The sequence below is a fragment of the Scyliorhinus canicula genome, chromosome 1, assembly GCF_902713615.1.
Source record: "Scyliorhinus canicula chromosome 1, sScyCan1.1, whole genome shotgun sequence".
Classification (NCBI taxonomy): Eukaryota; Metazoa; Chordata; class Chondrichthyes; order Carcharhiniformes; family Scyliorhinidae; genus Scyliorhinus; species Scyliorhinus canicula.
In genome coordinates this window covers 235,986,745-236,008,493 of record NC_052146.1, presented here as the reverse complement: position 1 = coordinate 236,008,493, position 21,749 = coordinate 235,986,745, and the positions used below count along the sequence as shown (strand labels likewise).

Here is a 21,749-nt window from a genome sequence, read left to right as displayed (position 1 = left end):
CAGGAAATTGTATTTGGGAAATTGATGGGATTAAAACCCAATAAGTCTCCAGGGCCTGAGCCTCTGCATCCCAGTGTACTTAAGGAAGTGGCCCTAGAAATAGTGGATGCTCAGTGGCATGGTAGCACTGTGGTTAGCACTGTCACTTCACAGCTCCAGGGTCCCAGGTTTGATTCCCAGCTTGGGTCACTGTCTGTGTGGAGTCTGCACGTTCTTCCCGTGTCTGCGTTGGTTTCCTCTGGGTGCAGCCGTTTCCTTCCTCAGTCCAAAGATGTGCAGGTTAGGTAGATAAGCCATGCTGAATTGCCCTTAGTGTACTAAAAGGTTAGGTGAAGTGGAGGTGTGGGCTTAAATAGGGTGCTTTTTCCAATAGCCAATGCAGACTCGATGGGCTGAATGGCCTCCTTTTTCACTGAACATTCTATGAATCCATGTCGGGTCCCGCCATGATGGGGTGGGACATCCTGGCCACCATCACCAGGGATGAAGATTCTCACCTGTAAGTTGCATACCAACAGTGTTTACTGACAAAATCATAAGTGTCAGGTCCCGCTCAGTCCTGCTTCTGTTTACGTCCCACCAATGCCGGACCAGACCAGCTCCATCCCTTGGATGCTTCCTCTGCTGCTAATGAAAGTGAATCTGTACACTGCATACCGTGGCTGGGAATTCTTGCACGAAGAACCTTATTACCTATAGTGTGAAGCAGTTAGAAGCCTTTCTGTTGATTGGTACGTAGGTCATGATGGTCTGCCATCGAATTACTAAATTGTAATGATGGAAGCAAAGAAGAGAAAATGAATGGTAATAGAAGGGGTGAAATGGATGATATTGAAGTAAGATGGCATTGCAGGAGGTCAAATGGGTGACAGTGAAGAGGGAGAATGGATGGTGATGAAGAAGAAAGGGAACGGAAAGGATGGAAAAATGAAAGGAAAATTGAAAAGAAAGAGAAGGACTCAGAAGTTGGAAGTGATACCTTAGTGAGGGGAGAAACTGGAGAGCGGTGTGTGGGAGGAGGGAAGAAGAACCTCAGCTGGTATGGGAACTGAACATGTGCTGTTGGCCTCACTCTGCATCATGAACCAGCTGTCCAGATAACTGCGCTAAACTGGGTCACCACACCTCAGGTGAGGGGCTGGGAAGGCTGGGAAGGCAGGGCGTTCATGAATAACTTCAGCCTGTACGGGAATTGAACCTACGCTATCTGTGTCGCTCCACATCACAACCAGCCGTTCAGCCAACTGAGCTAACAGACTACATGCCAATTAGTTCCAGTTTATTATATTAAAAAATTATTGATGGTAAAAAAAATGCTTAAAATTAACCAGAATGTATCGTCATCACGTCAAACTTTACGATGTTTTAGTGGAGCCTATCCCAGACTCTCCAGAAAAGAATCAACATTACATTTTTATAATAGATACAGGATGCTAATTACAGTTAGGCAAGTTGAAGATAAGTCAGCAATAACTATTTTTATTTTGATGTGGAGATGCCGGCGTTGGACTGGGGTGAGCACAGTAAGAAGTCTTACAACACCAGGTTAAAGTCCAACATGTTGTTCAAACACTAGCTTTCGGAGCACTGCTCCTTCATTCACCTGAGGAAGGAGCAGTGCTCCGAAAGCTAGTGTTTGAAACAAACATGTTGGATTTAACCTGGTATTGTAAGACTTCATACTATTTTTATTTTAGTACAGATGAACTATTACAATCATTAAGAAAATGCTGACCTGATGATACATTTCAGAGTGACGAAATGGTGAACACTTACATGTGACATTTGCAGCATTTCATTTGGTAGCTTATAACTTGCAACTCACCAAGGTTCCTTAGGCAGCACCTTCTAAACCCACAACCAAAACCATCTAGAAAGACAAGGGCAGCAGATACATGGGAACCCCACCACCTGTAAGTTTCCCTCCAAGCCACTCACCAGCCAGACTTGGAAATATATTGCCGTTCCTTCACTGTCGCTGAGTCAAAATCCTGGAACTCCTTCCCTAATAGCACTGTGGGTGAACTTACAACACATGGACTGCAGTGGTTCAAGAAGGCACCTTACCACCACCTGCTGAAGGGCAACTAGGGATGGAAATTAAATGGTGGCCTAACCAACGAAACCCCATCTTTTGAATGAAAAGAAAAATGAGCTGATTTTCTAATGTTGAAAATTATCCTTTGATTTCATCTGTTTTCCTCCCGCATCATGACTTTTGGAAAAATGTTATTACTTACTTTTCAGACATCTGAGTATAAGGCTCATGGCATGGATTTTGAGGATAACATCTATGTCCACCATGATAGTTCCAACATTTCTCTTGTTCCTCACAAACACTTCCTGTTTCACATTCATTTATATCTGTTTCAGAGAAATAAAAATTGAACATCTGAAAATATTAAGTTGGGGCAGGATGATTGTCCCTGAAGTACAATAATCCTTGAAAGGCTATTGCGGTAGTGATCACGGGTCAACTTGTGAGTTAGCGATTGCCGCAACGACAGGAATAGGGAAGACACTGTAATTCCATAATGATTGATTAGATAATAATCGCACCAATTTGAGATCTGTACCCACTTTGCGAATAAAGGAGCTGGTAATGCTAACAGGTACCAATAGAAAAGAATATTACATTAAGATGTTCTCTCGTTCGCTGGGCTTTTCCATTCCAGCATTCTTTCTGGCCTTCATGTCTTCACATTAATGTAAACTCTGACTTGATTACAGTTCTGATTCTTAAATCCTGCTCCATACTGAGTCACTGAAGCTTTTCGCCGTGGCTTCACCAATCTCCACTAGGTCCCGGGATTACAGGAAAGTCTAAGGCCCAACTGATTTTAACGGCAGGACCTCATTTGAACTTTTTCTTCATTGCTGCCGTTCAGTTCGAGAGGCTGATTGGCTGAGGGGTGGGAAAGCCTGCCTTGCAAGGCTGCAACTGGGGAGAGATTGCAGGGGAAGCAATAGAAGTGGGTGAAATCTTAATTGCTGGAGATGGGTTGGCTGATCACGGGGATGGAGGCATTCCACTGTAGGTGGGGGAACCACCCTCTGTGATGTTTTACTCCACTTCAATAAGTACAAGTGATTGTTACAATTATATAAGAACAGAATACTGCAGATGCTGGAAATCTGAAATAAAAACAGAAACTATTCTAATACTCAGCAGGTATGGTAGCATTTGTGGATTGAGAAACAAAGTTAATGGACGGCGCGTTTAGCGGGTTGTTTCTCGACACATAAAAACTATTAAATGACACTTTGTTTTTTTAAGCCTCGGCAAGGAATTCATGTGAGGTCACTCTTTAAGTCATTTACTGCACTGGCTAGCTCAACGTGCCAGTGTAGAAAGACTACTCACGAATCTGGACACCATTTTTAAAGGTAGCTCCAATCTTTCAACCCCCTCTGCACCCCAACTGTGGCCTCAGAATCTCCCCACTTCACCCAATTCACCTCTTCCGGGCCCTCCTCACTCCACCTCTCTTGGGCAAGGCCCATCTTTGCCCAACCCTTGGCACCTTGGCACTGTCAGCTTGGTATCTTGGCAGTGCCCCACCAACTTGGCAGTGCCACCAGGAAACTCTGGTAGTACCGGATGGCACCTCTAGGGTGCCTGGGTGGCAGTGCCAAGGTGCCAGGGTGACACCCTGCCCAGAACCCGACCACCCGGGGCTTCAACTTCTCAGAAAGCCACCCCCCCCCCCCCCCCACCCCCAGAGGTGCCATCATGATTGGTTCAGAACTTTGTGAGATTAGTTGGAGAGGTTAGTTGCAGTTTGGACCTTGTGTGGCTTTCAGCTCACTGAGAGAAATTAACCAAAATAAATGATAGGCAGACTTGCACTGTAAGCAGAGTAAAACACTAACGTCACAACTGACTGCATGGAAGGCAGTTTGAAACTTGTGAAGAACATAAACTGGAACATGAGGCCAGTGGGAGAATCTACAATGGGCCTTACAATGTCTTATTGCAAAATAAAGTAATCAGCTGAATAACTTGGAAGTATTGGAAAAAATAATCAGAACCTCCACGTCCAAAGAGGTTAAACTAAAATTTTACCTCTGAGAATAGCTCGAGCTGAGGACTGTGACATATATATGTGTATGCCTCACAGAAGTAAATGCCTTAAGATTGATGTATCTTGCAAGAGAATTCTTGGGTGAAGTAGGAAGTAACCTGAACACCTATCAGATATAGTTATGAACCATATCGTTTAAAATATAGTGCATGTTTTGTTTATATACAGTTTGTTTTCTTAAAAAGAGGTGAACCTTGTGGAGTAGTTCTATTGGATAAAACGAGATGCTCAGATTTCTTTTTAAACGTTAGTGGTTCAGAACTGGATCCGAACACTGCAATATATATTATATACAGTATAGTTTGTAATACTACAGGTTTAACAATGGTGTAATATATTGACAAGGAATACTAATAGCATGAAGGGCATGGTGGCACAGTGTTTAGCACTGCTGCCTCACAGCGCCAGGGACCCAGGTTATAGGGATAGGCCGGGGAGAGTAAGCCTAGGCCGGGTGCTCTTTTGAAGGGTCGGTGCAGAAATGATGGGCCGAATGGCCTCCTTCTGCATTATAGGGATTCTATGGATTGAGGGGTGTGGCTTAATAATGTGACAATTACTGTGGAAATTGTTCTTGATAAAGTAGCAACCGTTTTTTCCTTTCTTGCAGAATTACTCAGATAAAGAGTCTATTAGTGGACTGAACATTTACTGCCAATAGGCTCAACATTGCTTGATAATCAGTTATGATGTTGAACTAAAACCAGAAAAAAAAAATTGTGAATACATATAAACACATGAAATAGGAGCAGGAAGTGGTCATGCGGCCCATCCATATTCACGATCATGGCTGATCTTGGGATTCAACTTCCACTTTTCAACCCCCCACCCCTGTCATATCCCTTGATTCCCTGAGAGACTGAAAATCTGTCTATCCCAGCCTTCAATGTATTCAGTGATGGAGCATCCACACCCTCTGAGGCAGAGAATTCAAAGATTCACAGCCCCTTGAACAAAGCAATTTCTTCTCATCTCAGTCCTAAATGACCAGTCCCTTATCCTAATGCTGTTTCAGACTCCACAACATCAGAAACAATCCCTCAGTTCCAAGCCCCTTCAGGACTTTGTATGTTTCAATGAGATCGCCCCTCGTTCTTCATCAGCCTATTTACCCAGCCTCTCATTATCGGAAAGCCCACTCATACAAAGGACCAAGCTAGTGAACCTTTGCTGTCCAACTTCTAATGCAAATATATCCTTCTTTAAATATGGAGACCAAAACTGCACACAGTATTGCAGATTATACTTCCCCACATTATACTCCATCTGCCACACGTTGACCACTCTGTCTCTTTGTCTATATGTCTCTTGCCAGCTTCTCTGTGTCCCCTCCACAGTTTACATTTTCACCTACCTTTGTGTCATTAACAAACTTAAATTCACTACTCTCGTCTCTTCATTTAAGTTAATAATAGATTATAGATAGCCGAGGCCCCAGCACTGAACCTTGTGGCAATCCATAGTCACAGCTTGTGAACTTGAAAATGCCCTGTTTCTGCCCAGTCTCAGCTTTCTGTCCACCAACCAATCCTCTGTCCATGATAATGTATTACCCCAACTCCATAAATCCCCATCTTGCCTATTAACCGTTTGTGTGGCAACATATTGAATATCTTGAGTCCAGGTATACTACATCTGTTAGTTTCCCATTGGCTACCCTATTAGTTACATCCTCAAAAATCTCTTAAGAAATTTGTCAAACAGGATTTCCCTTTTATAGAACAATGTTGACTTGTTCTAATCAGACTATACTTTTCTAAGTGCATTTTTAAGACTTCCTTCATAATAGATTCCAGCATTCTCCCAGCAACTGATGTTCGGTTGGTAGTTCCTTGTTCTCTTCCTTATTTCTTGAAAAGTGGTGTTACATTTGCTACTTTCCAATTTCATGGCAATGTTCCGAATCTAAGTCACAGCTAGCATTTTGACTTTGTCTGCAACTATTCTTCTAGAACCTTTTAGAAATCAATTAGAATCTCTTTTATAAATAATAGCTCAGCCAATATTTGTAGAGAGAACGACAGTTGAAGGCTTGGACTTATTCTCTGCAACAGAACTGACAAATAGATGAACAAGCAGATTTTCCAATCGTTCTTTCCCTCTCTTTATTTAGAATCATGGAATTATTTCTCTTTCTGCAACTGATTTAACTGAATTTGCCCCTTCAGCCACCTTTTCAGATGTATTAATTGTAAATTGTATTGAGTAAGGAGACAAACTATCCCAGATGCCCTATTCGCCCACTGCGCTGTTTCTCTCGATGCGCTGGTATCAGGTATTGCTTCCAGTCCTTGTGGGTAAAATGTTTTTAAAACAAAAACATGCACAAACAAGTCAAGTAAAGGGGCACATCATGAGATATCTCACAATGCCAAAATCTGGCCCCATAAGAAGGTTCATTGTTAAATTCAGTCATTTATTTGATAGTTTACTTAAATAGCATGTTACAAAGTAAATTGAGTGCATATATTTAGTGACGTGAAAAGTGACATGACAACTGAAAGAGGACGACATATAAATTCCTGAATGATAGTTACTAATAAATTCAATAAGGAATTCAGGAGAACCTCTTTACTCAGAATATAGTTAGACTGTGGAACATGCTACCACAAAGGTGTCAGTGAGGTAAATAGCATAGACCCATTCACAGGGAAGCTAGATATACACAGGATAGAAGGCTATAATGATAAGATGAGATGAAGTAAGGTGGCACAATGGTTTGCACTGGCTGCATCACAGCACCAAGGAAACTGAATTTAATTCCGGCCTTGGGCGACTGTGTGGAACTTTCTTTGTGTCTGCGTGAATTTCCTCCGGGTGCTCCGATTTCCTCCCAACCGTCCCAAGGATGTGCAGGTTAGGTGGATTGGCTATGCTAAATTGTCCCTTAGTGTCCATAGGTGTGCAGGTTAGGTGGCATTACGGGGATAGGGTAGGTGAGTGGGCCTAGGGAGGATGCTCTCTCAAAGGGTCACGCGCAGACTCGATGGGTCGAATGGCCTCCTTCTGCACTGTCGGGATTCTATGAGAAGTTAGGCTTGTGTAGAGCATAAACCCAGGCATGGACCAGCTGAGTCCAATGGCTTGTTTCTGTGCCATGCATTCCATGTAATTCTACACAGCATATTTGATTAATCAGCTTTGCAGTATTTGGTATTATATGAATAATATCTTTGAAAAATTGAGCCATTTTGACTTCAATTTGTGTTGATGTATTGATTGCTGATCGGATGCTTTTGTTGCTGTCACATCTGACTAGTTAACATTCAGCCAATTGGACACTGGAATCCATCACCATGGTCAGGTTAACATTTAGTAATTATCTAAGTTTATCTTTGTAATTTAAAGGCTTATGTTAATTTTGAGATGTGATGCTTTGAGGTATTGTTATGCTTCTGAGGCAAACTTAAATGCAAGACAAACTTTTAAATTTTCAGCATCCAAAATAGCATTCATTTTTCTAATATAGGAAAGAAACTATTGCTTGGATTACCTCACCTTGACACATTCTTGAACCCAGGAGTTTGTATCCTTCGGGACAGAGACATGAGTATCTTCCTGGTTCATTTATACATTGGTACTGACACATGTAGCTCGAGTAGGCGCATTCATCAACATCTGCATTACAAGAGACCGTTATAAAAGCTTATTAAAAAAATGTAAAACTTGCAGCATAAGTTCATATTTTCTCGCTGATGATATCTGAACGTGAACAGTTGTAAAATATGAGTCATGTCAACTGTAATCCTGGAATGTGCTGAGATGTACAGATGTGCTCAACTGGATTTGTTCACACCAATGAGGTATGGATAAGTTTCTGATGTTTAGCCGAATACGCGGGTCTTTACTCTGGACCTAACAACTGTATATATCGTCTGCTTCTACTTGGTATTAAACTGGGTGACAGAAGGAGAAAACTATCCCATTGACATCCTGGCATTTTAGGTTAAATTTCACCAAAGCAAATAAGAAATTTAATCAGTGGGAAGAATTGTTGAACTGATTAATGAATCCAAAGAGACTGAATTCTGGTGCGTACCACCTGTAGATACACGCTGGAGTCTTTATAGAATAAGATCACATATAAATTTTCCCCACAGGCAATGTGTCAGAAAGCTGAGCTTTCCTTCAGAAGCAGTAAGTGAATTATATCAATTATTGGCACCAGATCTGCACTTGCTTTCTAGCGGGGTTACAGTGCTGTCAGCGGCTGTAATGATAAGGCAACAGGAGATTTCCAGGCAGCCTCGAGTTCAGCAAATCAGGGTTATATTTTGTTGAAATGAAGCTGATGAGTGATTCCAACCCAATCATTCTGCACCCGAATGCATGTCTTCTAGAAGCTGCTGTGGTTATTTTGCTCTGCAACAATCAATAATATCTGCACTTTTCAGCAATATGTCAGGGTTGTTTCTGGGAGAAGAGAAGTGACTGATGACACCACTTCTTCAACTGCGGACTGACAGAGGGCTCAATGAAACCTTGTGAACTGCGCACTGTATGGAGAGTATTGACTGTAAAACTACCATGGGCGGGATTCTCTGATCCTGAGGCCGTCATAAATGCCGTTGCATTTTACGACGGCGTCAACAGGCTCACAGGAACAGCAATCCTGTGTCCTCCTACAGGGGGCCAGCACGGCACTGGAGCGACTCATGAAGCTCCAGCTGCCGATACTGGCGTCAAACGGGCGCCGCGGGTCTGCGCATGAGCGCTGCGACCGGTGCGGAATCGCGCATGGCCGCTAGATTCCTTCTCCGCGCAGGCCCCGACGCAACATAGCGTAGAGCTACAGGGGCCCGGTGCGGAGTAAAAGATGCCCCCATTAGTAGAAGCCGGCCCGCCGATCGGTTGGTCCCAATCGCCGGCCAGGTCATGGTCGAGGCTCCCCCTGGTGTCAGACCCCCCCCCCCCCTCCCCCCAGGCCGACCCCGCAGGATGGACGCCGACGTCCCTCCGGGTAAGACCACATGTGATGGCGCTGGCGGGACTCGGCCTATCTTGGCGGCCAATCGGCCCATCCCGCGCGGAGAATCGCAAGGGGGCTGCATAGAGCGGTTTCTGACCGGCCGCCAACGCCAATGCCAATGGTGCCGATTCTCCGGTCACCGGAGAATCGGGGGACCGGCGTCGGTGCGGCGTTGGGTGACTCGTGCCGGCGATTCTCCAACCCGGCCTGGGGTCAGAGAATCCCGCCCCATATGTCTTGAACCCATGACCTTCTGAATCAGTGGCAAGTGTGAAATCATTGAGCTACAGCTGGCAACATCACATAGCATTAATCTCGAGCTCTAAAATACCAGCTCCGTTATGTCAACCCATGAGATTTTGATAGTGAGGAAGAGGAGGATGCACTGGGGAATGTACAGAGCTTCTGGTTGGAGGAGTTAGTGATGGTGGATCCAAAGAAGGAACCTCTTGTCAAAAGGCAGTTTACATCGGTCTCATCTGTTGATCTTGGGGACCTGACTACATGGTACATGACTTTGAAAGAAGGATACTATTTGAACCGAGTACTTTGCTAGGTCAGTGGAGAATTTGACAATCAACTTAGCAGCTGAATGCCGGTGTGGAGAAGGTCAGGGCCCACATCTGGGCACTTGTAGGATTGGCATGTGCTGTGTGGAGATGGGAGCCTGGAGGACAATTGTGGATTTCTAGAAATATTTGTTAAGGTGGTCACATCAAAGGTCATTATGGAAAATAAAAGCTCCTTGTGTAGGGGTAATATATTAACCTGGATAGAAAATTGGCTAGGTGACAGGAACCAGAATATGAATAATTGGGTCTTTGTCTGATTGGCAGGATATAGGCTAGTGGAGTCTTGCAGGCTCTGTACTGGGGCCTCAAAGTTTTACAATTTACATCAACGGCTTAGATGAGGAAAAACAAAGGCATGATAACTAAATTGCAGAGAACACAAAGATACGGAGGAAAATATGCTGTAAAGAAGATATACGTGTTTGCAGATGAATATAGGCAAGTTGATGTGGACGGGCAAACATCTGGCAGACGGAGGTACAATGTGGGAAAACATGAAGTTGTCCACTTTGGCAGGAAGAATAAAAAAATAAAGTTTTACTTAAATAGAGAACAATTGCAGAATTCTGAGTTTCAGAGGGATCTAGGTGTTCTTGTGCATGAGTCACAAAACTGTAGTATGCAGGTACAGCATGTAATAAAGAAGTCTAATGGAATGCCAACCTTATTACAAGGGGAATTGATCATAAAAGTAACGATAAAAGCAAATATTGTAGATGCCGGAAATCCGACATAAAAACAGAAAATGCTGGAAAAGCTCAGCAGGTCTGGCAACATTTGTGGAGAGGAAAACAGTTAATGTTTTGTGTTCATATGACTCTTCAAAGCTAAAGAGAGAGAGAGAAATATGATGGATTCTGTACTGTTTAAGAGTGGTGGAGCAGGTGGAGAAAATTAGAAGGTCCGTGATTGGTGGGGAGCTGGGAGGGATTGCACAATGATGTGCAGGGCACATTACAAAGGAAGTATTAATAGAAGTGTGAAGGATTATAGGTGGTGCTCATGGTGGCAAAATGGTAAAATAGCGGAATGATTTAGCAGAAGGTCAGCGCACAATGAAAGCAAAAATGAAAGAACAAGTGACAGATGGCTTCGTGGGGGAGGGAGGAGGTTGCATTGGGACCAAGTGGCATGGGTGCACAGTTGTTATACCGCTGCCTCACAGCACCAGATACCTGGGTTTGATTCCAGCATTGGTGACTGTGTGAAGTTTGCACTTTCTTCCAGTGTCTGTGTGTGTTTTCCCTCGGTGCTCCGGTTTTCTCCCCAGTCCAAACATGTGCAAGTTAGGTGGATAGGCCCATAATGAGTGCGCAGGTTTACGGAGATGGGGCAGGGGAGTTTGCAAAGTTAGAGTGCTCTTTTGGAGGTTGGTGCTGACTCTAGGAGCACAATGTCCTCCTTCTGCACTGCATGGATTCTAATGAACAATTTTTGATGGAGGAGAAAGTTCACAGTTTAAAGTTGTTGAACTGAATGTGGAGTCCAGAGGCTGTAATGTGCCAAATTGGAAGATGAGTTCCTCCAGTTTGCGTAGGGCTTCACTGGAGAATTGTAGCAGGTCAAGGACGCACATGTGGGCATGAGAGCAAGAGAGTGAGTTAAGAAATGGTAAGTGACCGGAAGGTTGGGGTCATGCTTGTGGATGTAGAGAAGGTGTGTCACAAAAGTCACCCAGTCTCCCCAGTGCAGAGGAGACCACATTGGGAGCAGCGAATACAATAGACCAAATTGAAGGGGTGCAAGTGAAATCCTGCTTCACTTGAAAAGAATGTTTTTGGGGGCCTTTGACAGTGAGGAGAGAGGAGGTAACAGGGGAAGTGTTGTACCTGCTGCATTTGCATGGGAAGGTGCCGTGGGAAAAGGATGAGAGATTGGGGCTGGTGGAGGAGTGGATCAGGGTGCCATGCAGATTGCTGACAGGGGGAGTGAGGGGAGGATGTGTTTATGGTGGCATCATGCTGGAGTTGGAGAAATGGCAGAAGATGTTCCTTTGAATGCGGAGGCTGGTGGGGTGAAAACTGAGCACAAGAGGTTCTGGGAGGCAGAGGGCGGGGCGAGGCCAAAGGTATGGGAGATGGGTCGGACATGGTTGTACTGTGTCAACCACAGCAGGGTTGTGTAAAGCAATAGGCAGACATGTCAGAGGCACTATTTTCAAAGGTGTCTCATTGGAACAGATTGCAAAGAGCTGGAGAAACTGGGAGAATGGGATGGAGTCCTTATAGGAAGAGAGGTTGAGGAGCTGTAGTCAAGGTGGTTGTGAGAATTTGTGGGCCTAGTAATGAATATTGCTAGCCAGTCTATCACAGAAACAGAGAAAGAGATCTCAGGGAAGGGAAATGAAGGGTCCGAGATGGACCATGTGAAGGTGAGAAAGAGTGGAATGGGAAGCTAAATCCAGACATTTTTTCCAGGTCCAGATGAGAACATGAAGCGGCACCATTAAGGCACATTTGAAGTGGGCAAGATCTTCTAATTTTACTTGTCAAATGTTCCTGACTCCACAGAGTGCTTCGCACAGGCTTCAGGAACCCGAATGCCTCAATGGAAATGTTGATGTCAGGGAAACTTGGGTTTGCAGCAGGCATTTAATGGTGACCCTGACATCACTTTACATGAGCCTGGGTCACACCTCTGCCACATTACCTGCCCTGGGGAAAATGGTGCTTAAGTTTACAACTGTGGCCCCATATGCCTCCACTTTGAGCCTCAGACATAGGCTCGCTCAATGTTGAGAGGGAAAAATTCAGCCCCTGGTTACAGATGCTTTGCATTTAAGCCTTTTTATTATAAGTTAAACTTATAATAAAATTGACCGTGGATATCTAAGGAAATAAGGGAGAGTATCAAATTGAAGGAAAAAGCATATAAAGTGGCAAAGATTGCTGGAGATTAGAGGACTGGGAAATCTTTAGGTGGCAACAGAAAGCTACTAAAAAAAGCTATAAAGAAGAGTAAGATAGAGTATGAGAGTAAACTTGCTCAGAACATAAAAACAGCAGTAAAAGTTTTTACAAATATATAAGACAAAAAAGAGTGCTAAGGTAAATATGGTCCTTTAGAGGATGAGAAGGGAGTTTTAATAATGGGAATGAGGAAATGGCTGAGGAACTGAACCGGTTTGTTTTGGGTCGGTCTTCACAGTGGAAGACACAAATAACATGCCAGCGACTGATAGAAATGAGGCTATGACAGGTGAGGACCTTGAGAGGATTGTTAGCACCTAAGGGAGGGAGTGATGGGCAAGCTAATGGGGCTAAAGGTAGACAAGTCTCCTGGCCCTGATGGAATGCATCCCAGAGTGCTAAAAGAGATGGCTAGGGAAATTGCAGATGCAACTAGTGATAATTTACCGAAATTCAACTAGACTCTGGGGTGGTCCCGGTGGATTGGAAATTAGCAACGTGACGCCATTGTTTAAAAAAGGAGTTAGGCAGAAAGCAGGAAATTAAGGCCAGTGAGTTTAACTTCGGTAATAGGGGAAGATGCTGGAATCTATCGATCAAGGAAGAAATTGCCGGAGGCATCTGGATAGAAATTGTCCCAGTGGGCAGACGCAGCATGGGTTCGTAAAAGGCAGGTCATGCTAACTATTTAGTGGAATTTTTTGAGGACATTACCAGTGCAGTAGATAACGGGGAGCCGATGGATGTGGTATATCTGGAGTTCCAGAAAGCCTTTGACAGGTGCCACACAAAAGGTTGCTGCATAAGATAAAGATTGCATGGCATTAAGGGTAAAGTAGTAGCCTGGATAGAGGATTGGTTAATTAATAGAAAGCAAAGAGTTGGGATAAATGGGTGTTTCTCTGGTTGCAATCAGTAGCTAGTGGTGTCCCTCAGGGATCCGTGTTGGGCCCACAATTGTTCACAATTTACATTGATGATTTGGAGTTGGGGACCAAGGGCAATGTGTCCAAGTTTGCAGATGACACTAAGATGATGGTAAAGCGAAAAGTGCAGAGGATACTGGAATCTGCAGAGGGATTGGATAGGTTAAGTGAATGGGCTTCGGGTCTGGCAGATGGAATACAATGTTGACAATATGAGGTTATCCATTTTGGTAGGAATAACAGCAAACGGATATTATTTAAACGATAAAATATTTAAAGCATGCCGCTGTTCAGAGAGACTTGGGTGTGCTAGTGCATGAGTCACAGAAGGTTGGTTTACAAGTGCAACAGTGATTAAGAAGGCAAATGGAATTTTGTCCTTCATTGCTAGAGGGATGGATGTTTAAGACTAGGGAGGTTATGTTGCAATTGTATAAGGTGTTAGTGCGGCCACACCTGGAGTATTGTGTTCAGTTTTGGTCCTCCTTACTTGAGAAAGGACGTACTGGGCCTGGAGGGTGTGGCAGAGGAGATTCACTAGGTTAATCCCAGAGCCTGAAGGGTTGGATTATGAGGAGAGGTTGAGTAGACTGGGACTGTAACTCCGTTGGGAATTTAGAAGGATGAGGGGGGATCTTATAGAAACATTTAAAATTATGAAGGGAATAGATAGGATAGATGCGGGCAGGTTGTTTCCACTGGCGGGTGACAGCAGAACTAGGGGGGCATAGCTCAAAATAAGGGGAAGTAGATTAGGACTGAGTTAGGAGGAACTTCTTCACCCAAAGGGTTGTGAATCTATGGAATTCCTTGCCCAGTGAAGCAGTTGAGGCTCCTTCATTACATGTTTTTAAGGTAAAGATAGATAGTGTTTTGACGAATAAAGGGATTAAGGGTTATGGTGTTCGGGGCCGGAAAGTGGAGCTGAGTCCACAAAAGATCAGCCATGATCTAATTGAATGCGGAGCAGGCTCGAGGGGCCAGATGGCCTACTCCTGCTCCTAGTTCTTATGTTCTTATAACTGAGCAGAGCTGTTTACAGGCCTATTTTCACATAGGTAATATATTTTCAGTGTTTGGAAGTGTGCTAGAATATTATAAAATTTATCAGACAGACAGAAGTAAGTGAGGATTGCTGTATCGGTGGTCCAAATCCAGCCAACTCCTAAACTTCAATATAGTGAGAATAATGATCCAATTACAATGATAAATTTTAAAATACAGTATAACAAATAGGGACACCCAGAAACGAAATAAACTGAAAATAGTAGAGATTAAAAAAAAAATGCTTAGAATATGAATGATCAAGTAAATGTTGGAAATACTTAGCAGATCAATGCGTACATGATACAGAAAGACTGTCTAACATTTGGTTGAGCCCTCATTGACACTGATCTAAATGGGCAGGTATTTTACTATTTCATCTTCTGATATTAGTGAAATTATTTTGAATTTGCATGCAAAAATAATATATTGCTGAGAAACTTGTCATTTGGTATAACAAATGGAATTTTAGAGTTAATTTTTGTGAGTGCAGTAGAGCACAGTGTGAATGGGATTTTTGGTCTAGTTAGGTGGGAAATACTCCTGTAATTCAATGGTGAAGAATCTCAATGGTCCCGAAGTTTAAAGTTTGGAGGTGGGAATGGGAGCAAAATGAAGGAATCTCATGTCATGGAGTGTTACCAATGCATTCCCACCTTGCCGTAATCTTGCAGTAGCCAGGGTCTATCCAGGGCTTGCTAATTGCCAGTTACATGCAAAGAAACAGAGCTCTCTGTATTAATATAATTAGCTACTTGCATGTGTTGCCTGTACTAGAAGCTACATTTATTAATACACAGAGCCCGTTCTTGCAGAGAGAAAGAACATGTACACACATTGCGCATAATTCAACTGGACAAAATAGGTGACAGCCATTCTCAGATTCATTCCCCAGAGCAATGCTTTGACCAATCAGAGGTCAACTTGCCTGGCTTGAATTTAAACAAAGCTTGACAGTTAACTGTCAGTCATTAGTTAACTTGTGCATTCTTCATGGCAATGCCTCTACCAATTTGAGTTCACATGCCAACCAATTAGCACTCTCTTCTCTTAAAGTATAAATTGTTGTTTTCTTTCCATTTGGTATTCTTGCGAATGTCCTGATGAGCGCAAGAAAAAAAGCTTTGACATGAGCCTTTTTTCAACGATACTCAAGTTCTGTTTAACAAAAACGTCAGTGTCTCCGTCTTGAGCTGTCTTCCCCCTACATCTGTACGCAGCTGCAGATGCTCCGACTGGCTCTCCTGCTGGGATGCCTGCCCATGGTCCTAATTGGACAGAGCCCAGAGGCTGCCTGTTAATGATCTGCCTCCATGAAGATCGCACATACTTAGGACTGGGCACCATCGGGGTCAGGGCCTACACACGGGTCAGGTTTCTCCGGCCGCACCCGCCCGGCAACCGGAGGATCCCGCCTGAGGTCAATGGACTTTTCCACTGTTCGCGTCTCGCCTGTGGCGATCTTGCAGCGGGCGGGGCGGAAGAATCCAGCCCATGGTCTCAACGGCAGAGAATTTGCTAGGAGGAGAAGATTCCACCCAATGTTTGATAGCTCATTTAAAACATTGGACCCTGTCTATGCAATGTTAACCTACATAAGCAGTTATGCTGTTGGCTGTATACATCACTAAATGGTCAAAATGATTGCCGTCTCATTTTATGTATGAAAGTTGAAGAGGAAGACAAACTATTGCACATTGGTTGTGATAGCTGCATAAATGATCTTACATGTTAACAGAGCATTCAGTCCTTACCTCTGCAAGTAACTTTGTCTGGATTTAATTCATATCCTTGGTCACACTGGCAGATGAACGAGCCCACAATATTAAAGCATTGGTGATCACATGGAGCGCTTGTTTCACATTCGTTAACATCTAAGGGGGAAAAGAAAAAATGTAATCATCATTCAAAATCTCAGAAAGATGATTCTTTTCAAGTAAAATTACAGAACGATTTAAGGGGCCTTCAAGTGAAATGCTACAGACCCATTTTCCAAGGTGCATTTGAGCAGACTGCCTTTCACAAACTTCTCTCCCAGTACCCGTATTAGTTCACTTAAGTACATTTTGATTGATATGTTTGTAAAAAGTCAGTGCCCTTATGAACATGGAAACTGCTGAGTGGGTATTCAACGCTGCTACATTGGTGAAGCAGTGTGACTGATAGGGAGCATTCCAGTGCATTTACAACTCAAAAGAAAGAAACTGTGCTCCAATTTCAGACCCAGATGAAAATCTCTCTTGAGATGCTTGCCCTGGGAATGACCCACTGGAGTGTAGCAATGCAAATTTCCCATTAAATAGCATGGTTTCCCAAGGTGGGATGTCTCAATATGGCTCACAGATCTGGGTGAGTTGCAACCACCTTATTGCCTTCTATAGCACTTCAGTGCTTAGAATCATAGAGTAGTACAGCACAGAAGGAGGCTAATTGACCAATCTACTCTGTGCTGGTCTTCGAAAGAACTTTAGTCACACTCTATCGCTCTTTCCCCCATTTCCTTGCAATGTTTTTCTCCCTCAAGTAATTATCCAATTCCCTTTTGAAGGATACATTGAAATCTGTGTGCCACCTATCATTCCAAATCTTCAATATTTGTTGCATTAAAAGTTGTTATCCATGTTGGAAGGTTATACTCAATGATAGGTCAGTTTTATTCGGTACCTAACGGAGGGGGACATGACTCGGGAAGGTGGTGGGTGGTGGTGGTTGCGTGGGGATTACAAGCTGATGCCAAAATAGATACGTTTTTAATAAAAATTCTCCTGAGAATAATATTTTTCTTCAAAATGGCAAATACTTGGCATAAAACTTAGCCCACAGCCTTTCATTCTACTTCAATAACTTCTGACAATCAGTGTTGATTTTTTTCATAACATAATATTGCAGGAAATTATTACTTATTTATAAAGGATTGCTGACTGCTACATTGGCAAACAGAATCTCTCCATTTTAAATATAAGATTAACACTCATAATAGCATAGGTTCAAACTGGGATACCCTGCACAGAAAGAAAGCCAAGTGTTAATTTATCCAGGCCAGTCCACAAGGCCTAGTAACAATCTCCAGACTCCCGCATGTTCTGCCTGAAATATTGTTTCACTTATTTTGATTTTTCCTTAGTAGCACTGAATTGTCAGTTTAAGCAAACAGTTTTTATAGGTGTTCAACCAAAACATCTACTGTAAAGTTACAGAAAGCAGCACTGTACTCGAGGTCAAATCTTTGTTTCCTCCTAACAGAAAAAGCCAAAACGTAGAGAATGACTTGAGAACCTCTCATCAAGAGGGAAATATATAGGACATCTGTTCATAATGCTTTTCTTAGAAGGTCCCTCCACAATTGTCTCCTGACCTTGCTAAAGTACAGTTTCCTGAACCTGGTAGCCATCCAGTATGCTGTCCAAATGGCTATTCTTCCCGTAGGAGTGTAGACTCTGGCCAGGAATTTCCTTTGCACTTTGTTTCCTCAACTGCTGTAACTTAGCTGGGCACACGACGCAAACCCTGGCAGCTATGTGATAACTAGGGTTTCTGCCACGCGTCTGCTGAGGTTAGGATGACTGAGTGGAAGCAGCTCCCGGGAAATTCCTGGTTATTGATTCTTGGTGAGCTATGCGTTTCCAGGATCGTGACGGCCGAACCCTGGTCCTTTTAGCACATGTGCACAACAAGACGCACTGAACTACAGCCAGGAGTGAGAAGTTATTGCTACCAGGGGTCCAGAGGCTAACTTAATGTGCTTTATTGCCCTCCAGCAGGGAGTAACTTCAATAAGGATTCTGATTGCACATTCTTCCCCTGTCTGTGTGGGTTTCCTCCGGGTGCCCCGGTTTCCTCCCACAGTCCAAAGATGTGCAGGTTAGGTGATTGGCTATGCTAAATTGCCCCAGGCGGGGTTACGGGATAGGGTGGGGGAGGGGGCAGGGTAGGGTGCTCTTTTGAAGGGTCGGTGCAGACTCAATGGGCCGAATGGCCTCCTTCTGCACTGTAGGGATTCTATGATGGAATACAAGGGTATTCCTGATAATCACGGCTCAGTACCACACTATGCAGTGCAATTACTCAGCAAGCCATCAGGGGAGCCAATTACAATTACTTCTTACATTACACTTATTGTAACACAAAAGGCAGTTTGTTTTATGCAGAATTTCTTTTTGTGGAATCGCTGGAACACCAAGTATTAGTATTGACCTATGGCTTCAGGCCAACCTGGCCAATACAAGTAGGAAAGTATTTCAATGGGGTATTGCTCACAATGTAAAAAAATGGTTTGAAGTTACTCAGAAACATGACTGCCAGTTTCTAATGATGTCAGTACGGAGACTGAAAGGTTCTTTAATGCTGAAGTGACTAACCCGTTCAAAGGACGGAACTTTACCCTTACCTGATGTCACATGCGAATCATAAAACAGGGTATTCGATTCAACAGAATACAAGTAGTATACCTTATAGAGTGAAGGGGAGGAAAATTAAAATTACATCTCCTGCAAAGCTTTAATTATACCTTTAAATATAAAGCAGGCGCTTTTAAATATACTCTTAAAGCGTTGGATGGAAAAGCTTCCTTACGCTAATACTGAAAATCACTGTCCATGTTGCGTATAATTTAATACAAGGTATCCTGGATGAGTAGGAACAGATGCTTACCTCTACATGTGCGATTATGCTTGCCAGCTGAAAACCTGTGTTGCACTGACAGTAATAGGAACCAGCTGTGTTGACACATCCGTGATGGCAATAGGTGGCTATGTTACATTCATCAATGTCTGCATAATCATTGAAAAATACATTACACAACTGCTCATATTTAAGAAAATCATTGCCAGACACCCAGAATGATTAATGCCAAGGGCAATTGCCCAATGATGTAATATTATCACAGTAAGGTTGCTTTTTTCTGTTTCAAGTCATATTTTATTGTTAACACTTGGATCCATTCAGTCTTCCTCAGTAAGTCACCGACTAATCTTCAGCTGAGCCTTAGAGCCGCAGTCTGGTAACAATTTGGTTTTGGTTATTTCCTAACTCATTCCAAACCATATTAATGCTGGACAAACACATGTATGATAATGGTGTTGGGCCACTCGATTAATCAGCCAGTGCAGCCATGATATTGCTAATTGGATACCGGAGAAATAATTTCACCAGGGTTTCAAGACGAAATCAATCATTTCCTCAAATTATATTGAAACTTTACATCAGCATTCATCATTTAATTTTTAAATAGTAATCTTCAGTATGTGCATGGCCAATATTTATTGCTTATCCTTAATTGCCCTGAGAAGGTATCGGTGAGCTTTCTTCTTGAAGCATTGTAGTCAATATGGTCTTATTTTTTGTAGCGGTTTGATACACTGAGTGGCTTCCTTGATCACCTGGCATGGGCAGTTACAAGCCAACTGGATTGGTATGGGAATGGCGCCAGCTTTTGATCTACAGATTTAAAAAATGGCATGGTAGGATTTGAAGGCATGGGGCTGAACTTTTACACCCCAAAAAACAAGAGATCAAAATTTAAAATATCTCAAACCCGATCCCAACCCACCGACAAGCTGCCTAAATCCCAGTTTAACGGTGGCATCAGGAGCATGTGCAGTCAGCCCACTTCCAGGAGGATGGATGGCAATTATTTCAGTGAGTCGAGAAGACTCTGACTCGGCCTGATTTACAGTTTAACTGTGACCAGTCAGCTTCTGAGGCCGTCCAGAAAACCAACAGCTTTTGAGGACAAGTTAAGTTCATTTACAGCAATACCCGAGGGCCGAGAGGAGCAGATGTGCTTCCCCGAAGCTTTCCCCATAAAACGTCTCCGAGCATCGAGGTGCTGCGCTCCCAGGTTCGATCCAGCCTCAGTGACTGTCTGTGTGGAGTTTGCACTTTTCTCCCCGTGTCTGTGTGGGGTTTCCTCGGGTGCTCCGGTTTCCTCCCACAGTCCAAAGTTGTGCAAGTTAGGTGGGGTTTTGGGGATAGGGCAGGGTAGGGGGCCTAGGCATAGGAATTCTATGGATTCCTCTATGGAAATGGAAATGGGGTCCCACTAGGAAAATACTTGGAAGCACAGCTCTATAACCTGAAAATAGACCCCCACCCCTTCCCATCCAGCTCCTGCAATCTATTCTCTTTCCGCCTCCCTCCAATCTCGCCCGACTCACTCCCTCATGCTGTCTCTATCGCCATTCTCTGCAGCCATCCCGTTGATGCACCCATTTCCACTGACCTCTTATTCCCTTCCCTCTGCTCGCTGGCTGCGGCTTATCTGCGTGACATACAACCAGCCTCTCCTCTGGCTAGCTGTAGTCAAAATGAGGTACAGAATTCAAAAACATTACTCAGGTCTTGCCATTAAATTTGGCAGGAGGGAAACCCACTCTTCTGCAAAAGCTACACCTAGCTATACTCTAGTAATATCAGAACCAGTACCTACGTCCGTAGAAAGCCTCCATGAGTAATGCGATAGAAATTCAGCTAGTATGGAATAATCATATGTGAGGTTGTGCTTCACAGCTCTCATGGAGTTATTTATAAAATGTTTCAATTTTGGTTTATTAAGCATTATCTCAACTGAGCCTTATAGTATTCTCTTAGCCAACTATTATTCTAGGCATTCAAAATGCATGTCAAAGAGTGGGTGTTGAAACACAAGTTCAAAGAGACGGATGATTTAGTACTTGGAAAGTCATATTCCTGGTTGAAAAATCTGTTTTGCTTTTATTGGTAACCATGTTTCACCCGGTAACATTTGTTTGTCATTTAACATATGGAATACGTAGAAAGTAGTTCTTTCAGCCAACTAGTTAAACTTGGTCCATTTCCAGTAAAGTAGATTGTCCAAATGATGTAATGATAACTACAACTAACTTGGAAACAATGTTTTCAATATTTAAACAGCAAAAAAAACACTTACATTGCTAACACTAATTCAACAGTTTATCTTTATTGTAACAAAATGACCCCATCGATTGATTTTAATTCTCTTTTAAATATTAAAATTAGATGATTACTTTCCATTTTACATCTTGAAAGATTCAAAATACATGTCTCCATGTATATACCTCAAATTTACATTCTTTAAATAATTTAATTTAAATCAAAATTTTCCAAGTTAAATTTGATGTTGCTAATATAAATGCAATTTCTCTGCATAAATCAGTCAAATCGTGATGAGTTAGTTAAAATTTAGTTTGATTTATATTCAGTAAGGATCGAAATTGCAAATATTGAAATGTCAAATATTAAAGATT

The 21,749-nt window shown here is 42.9% G+C and overlaps 1 protein-coding gene across 1 annotated transcript in view; it reads right to left on the bottom strand.

The window, feature by feature from the left end:
- LOC119972550 (EGF-containing fibulin-like extracellular matrix protein 1) overlaps positions 1–21,749 on the bottom strand; it is a 126,044-nt gene that overhangs the window by 10,050 nt on the left and 94,245 nt on the right. Inside the window, 5 exon segments of the mRNA XM_038809434.1 lie at positions 2,241–2,364; positions 7,584–7,703; positions 16,260–16,379; positions 19,156–19,173; positions 19,176–19,274. Coding sequence (XP_038665362.1) covers positions 2,241–2,364; positions 7,584–7,703; positions 16,260–16,379; positions 19,156–19,173; positions 19,176–19,274 — 481 coding nt within the window.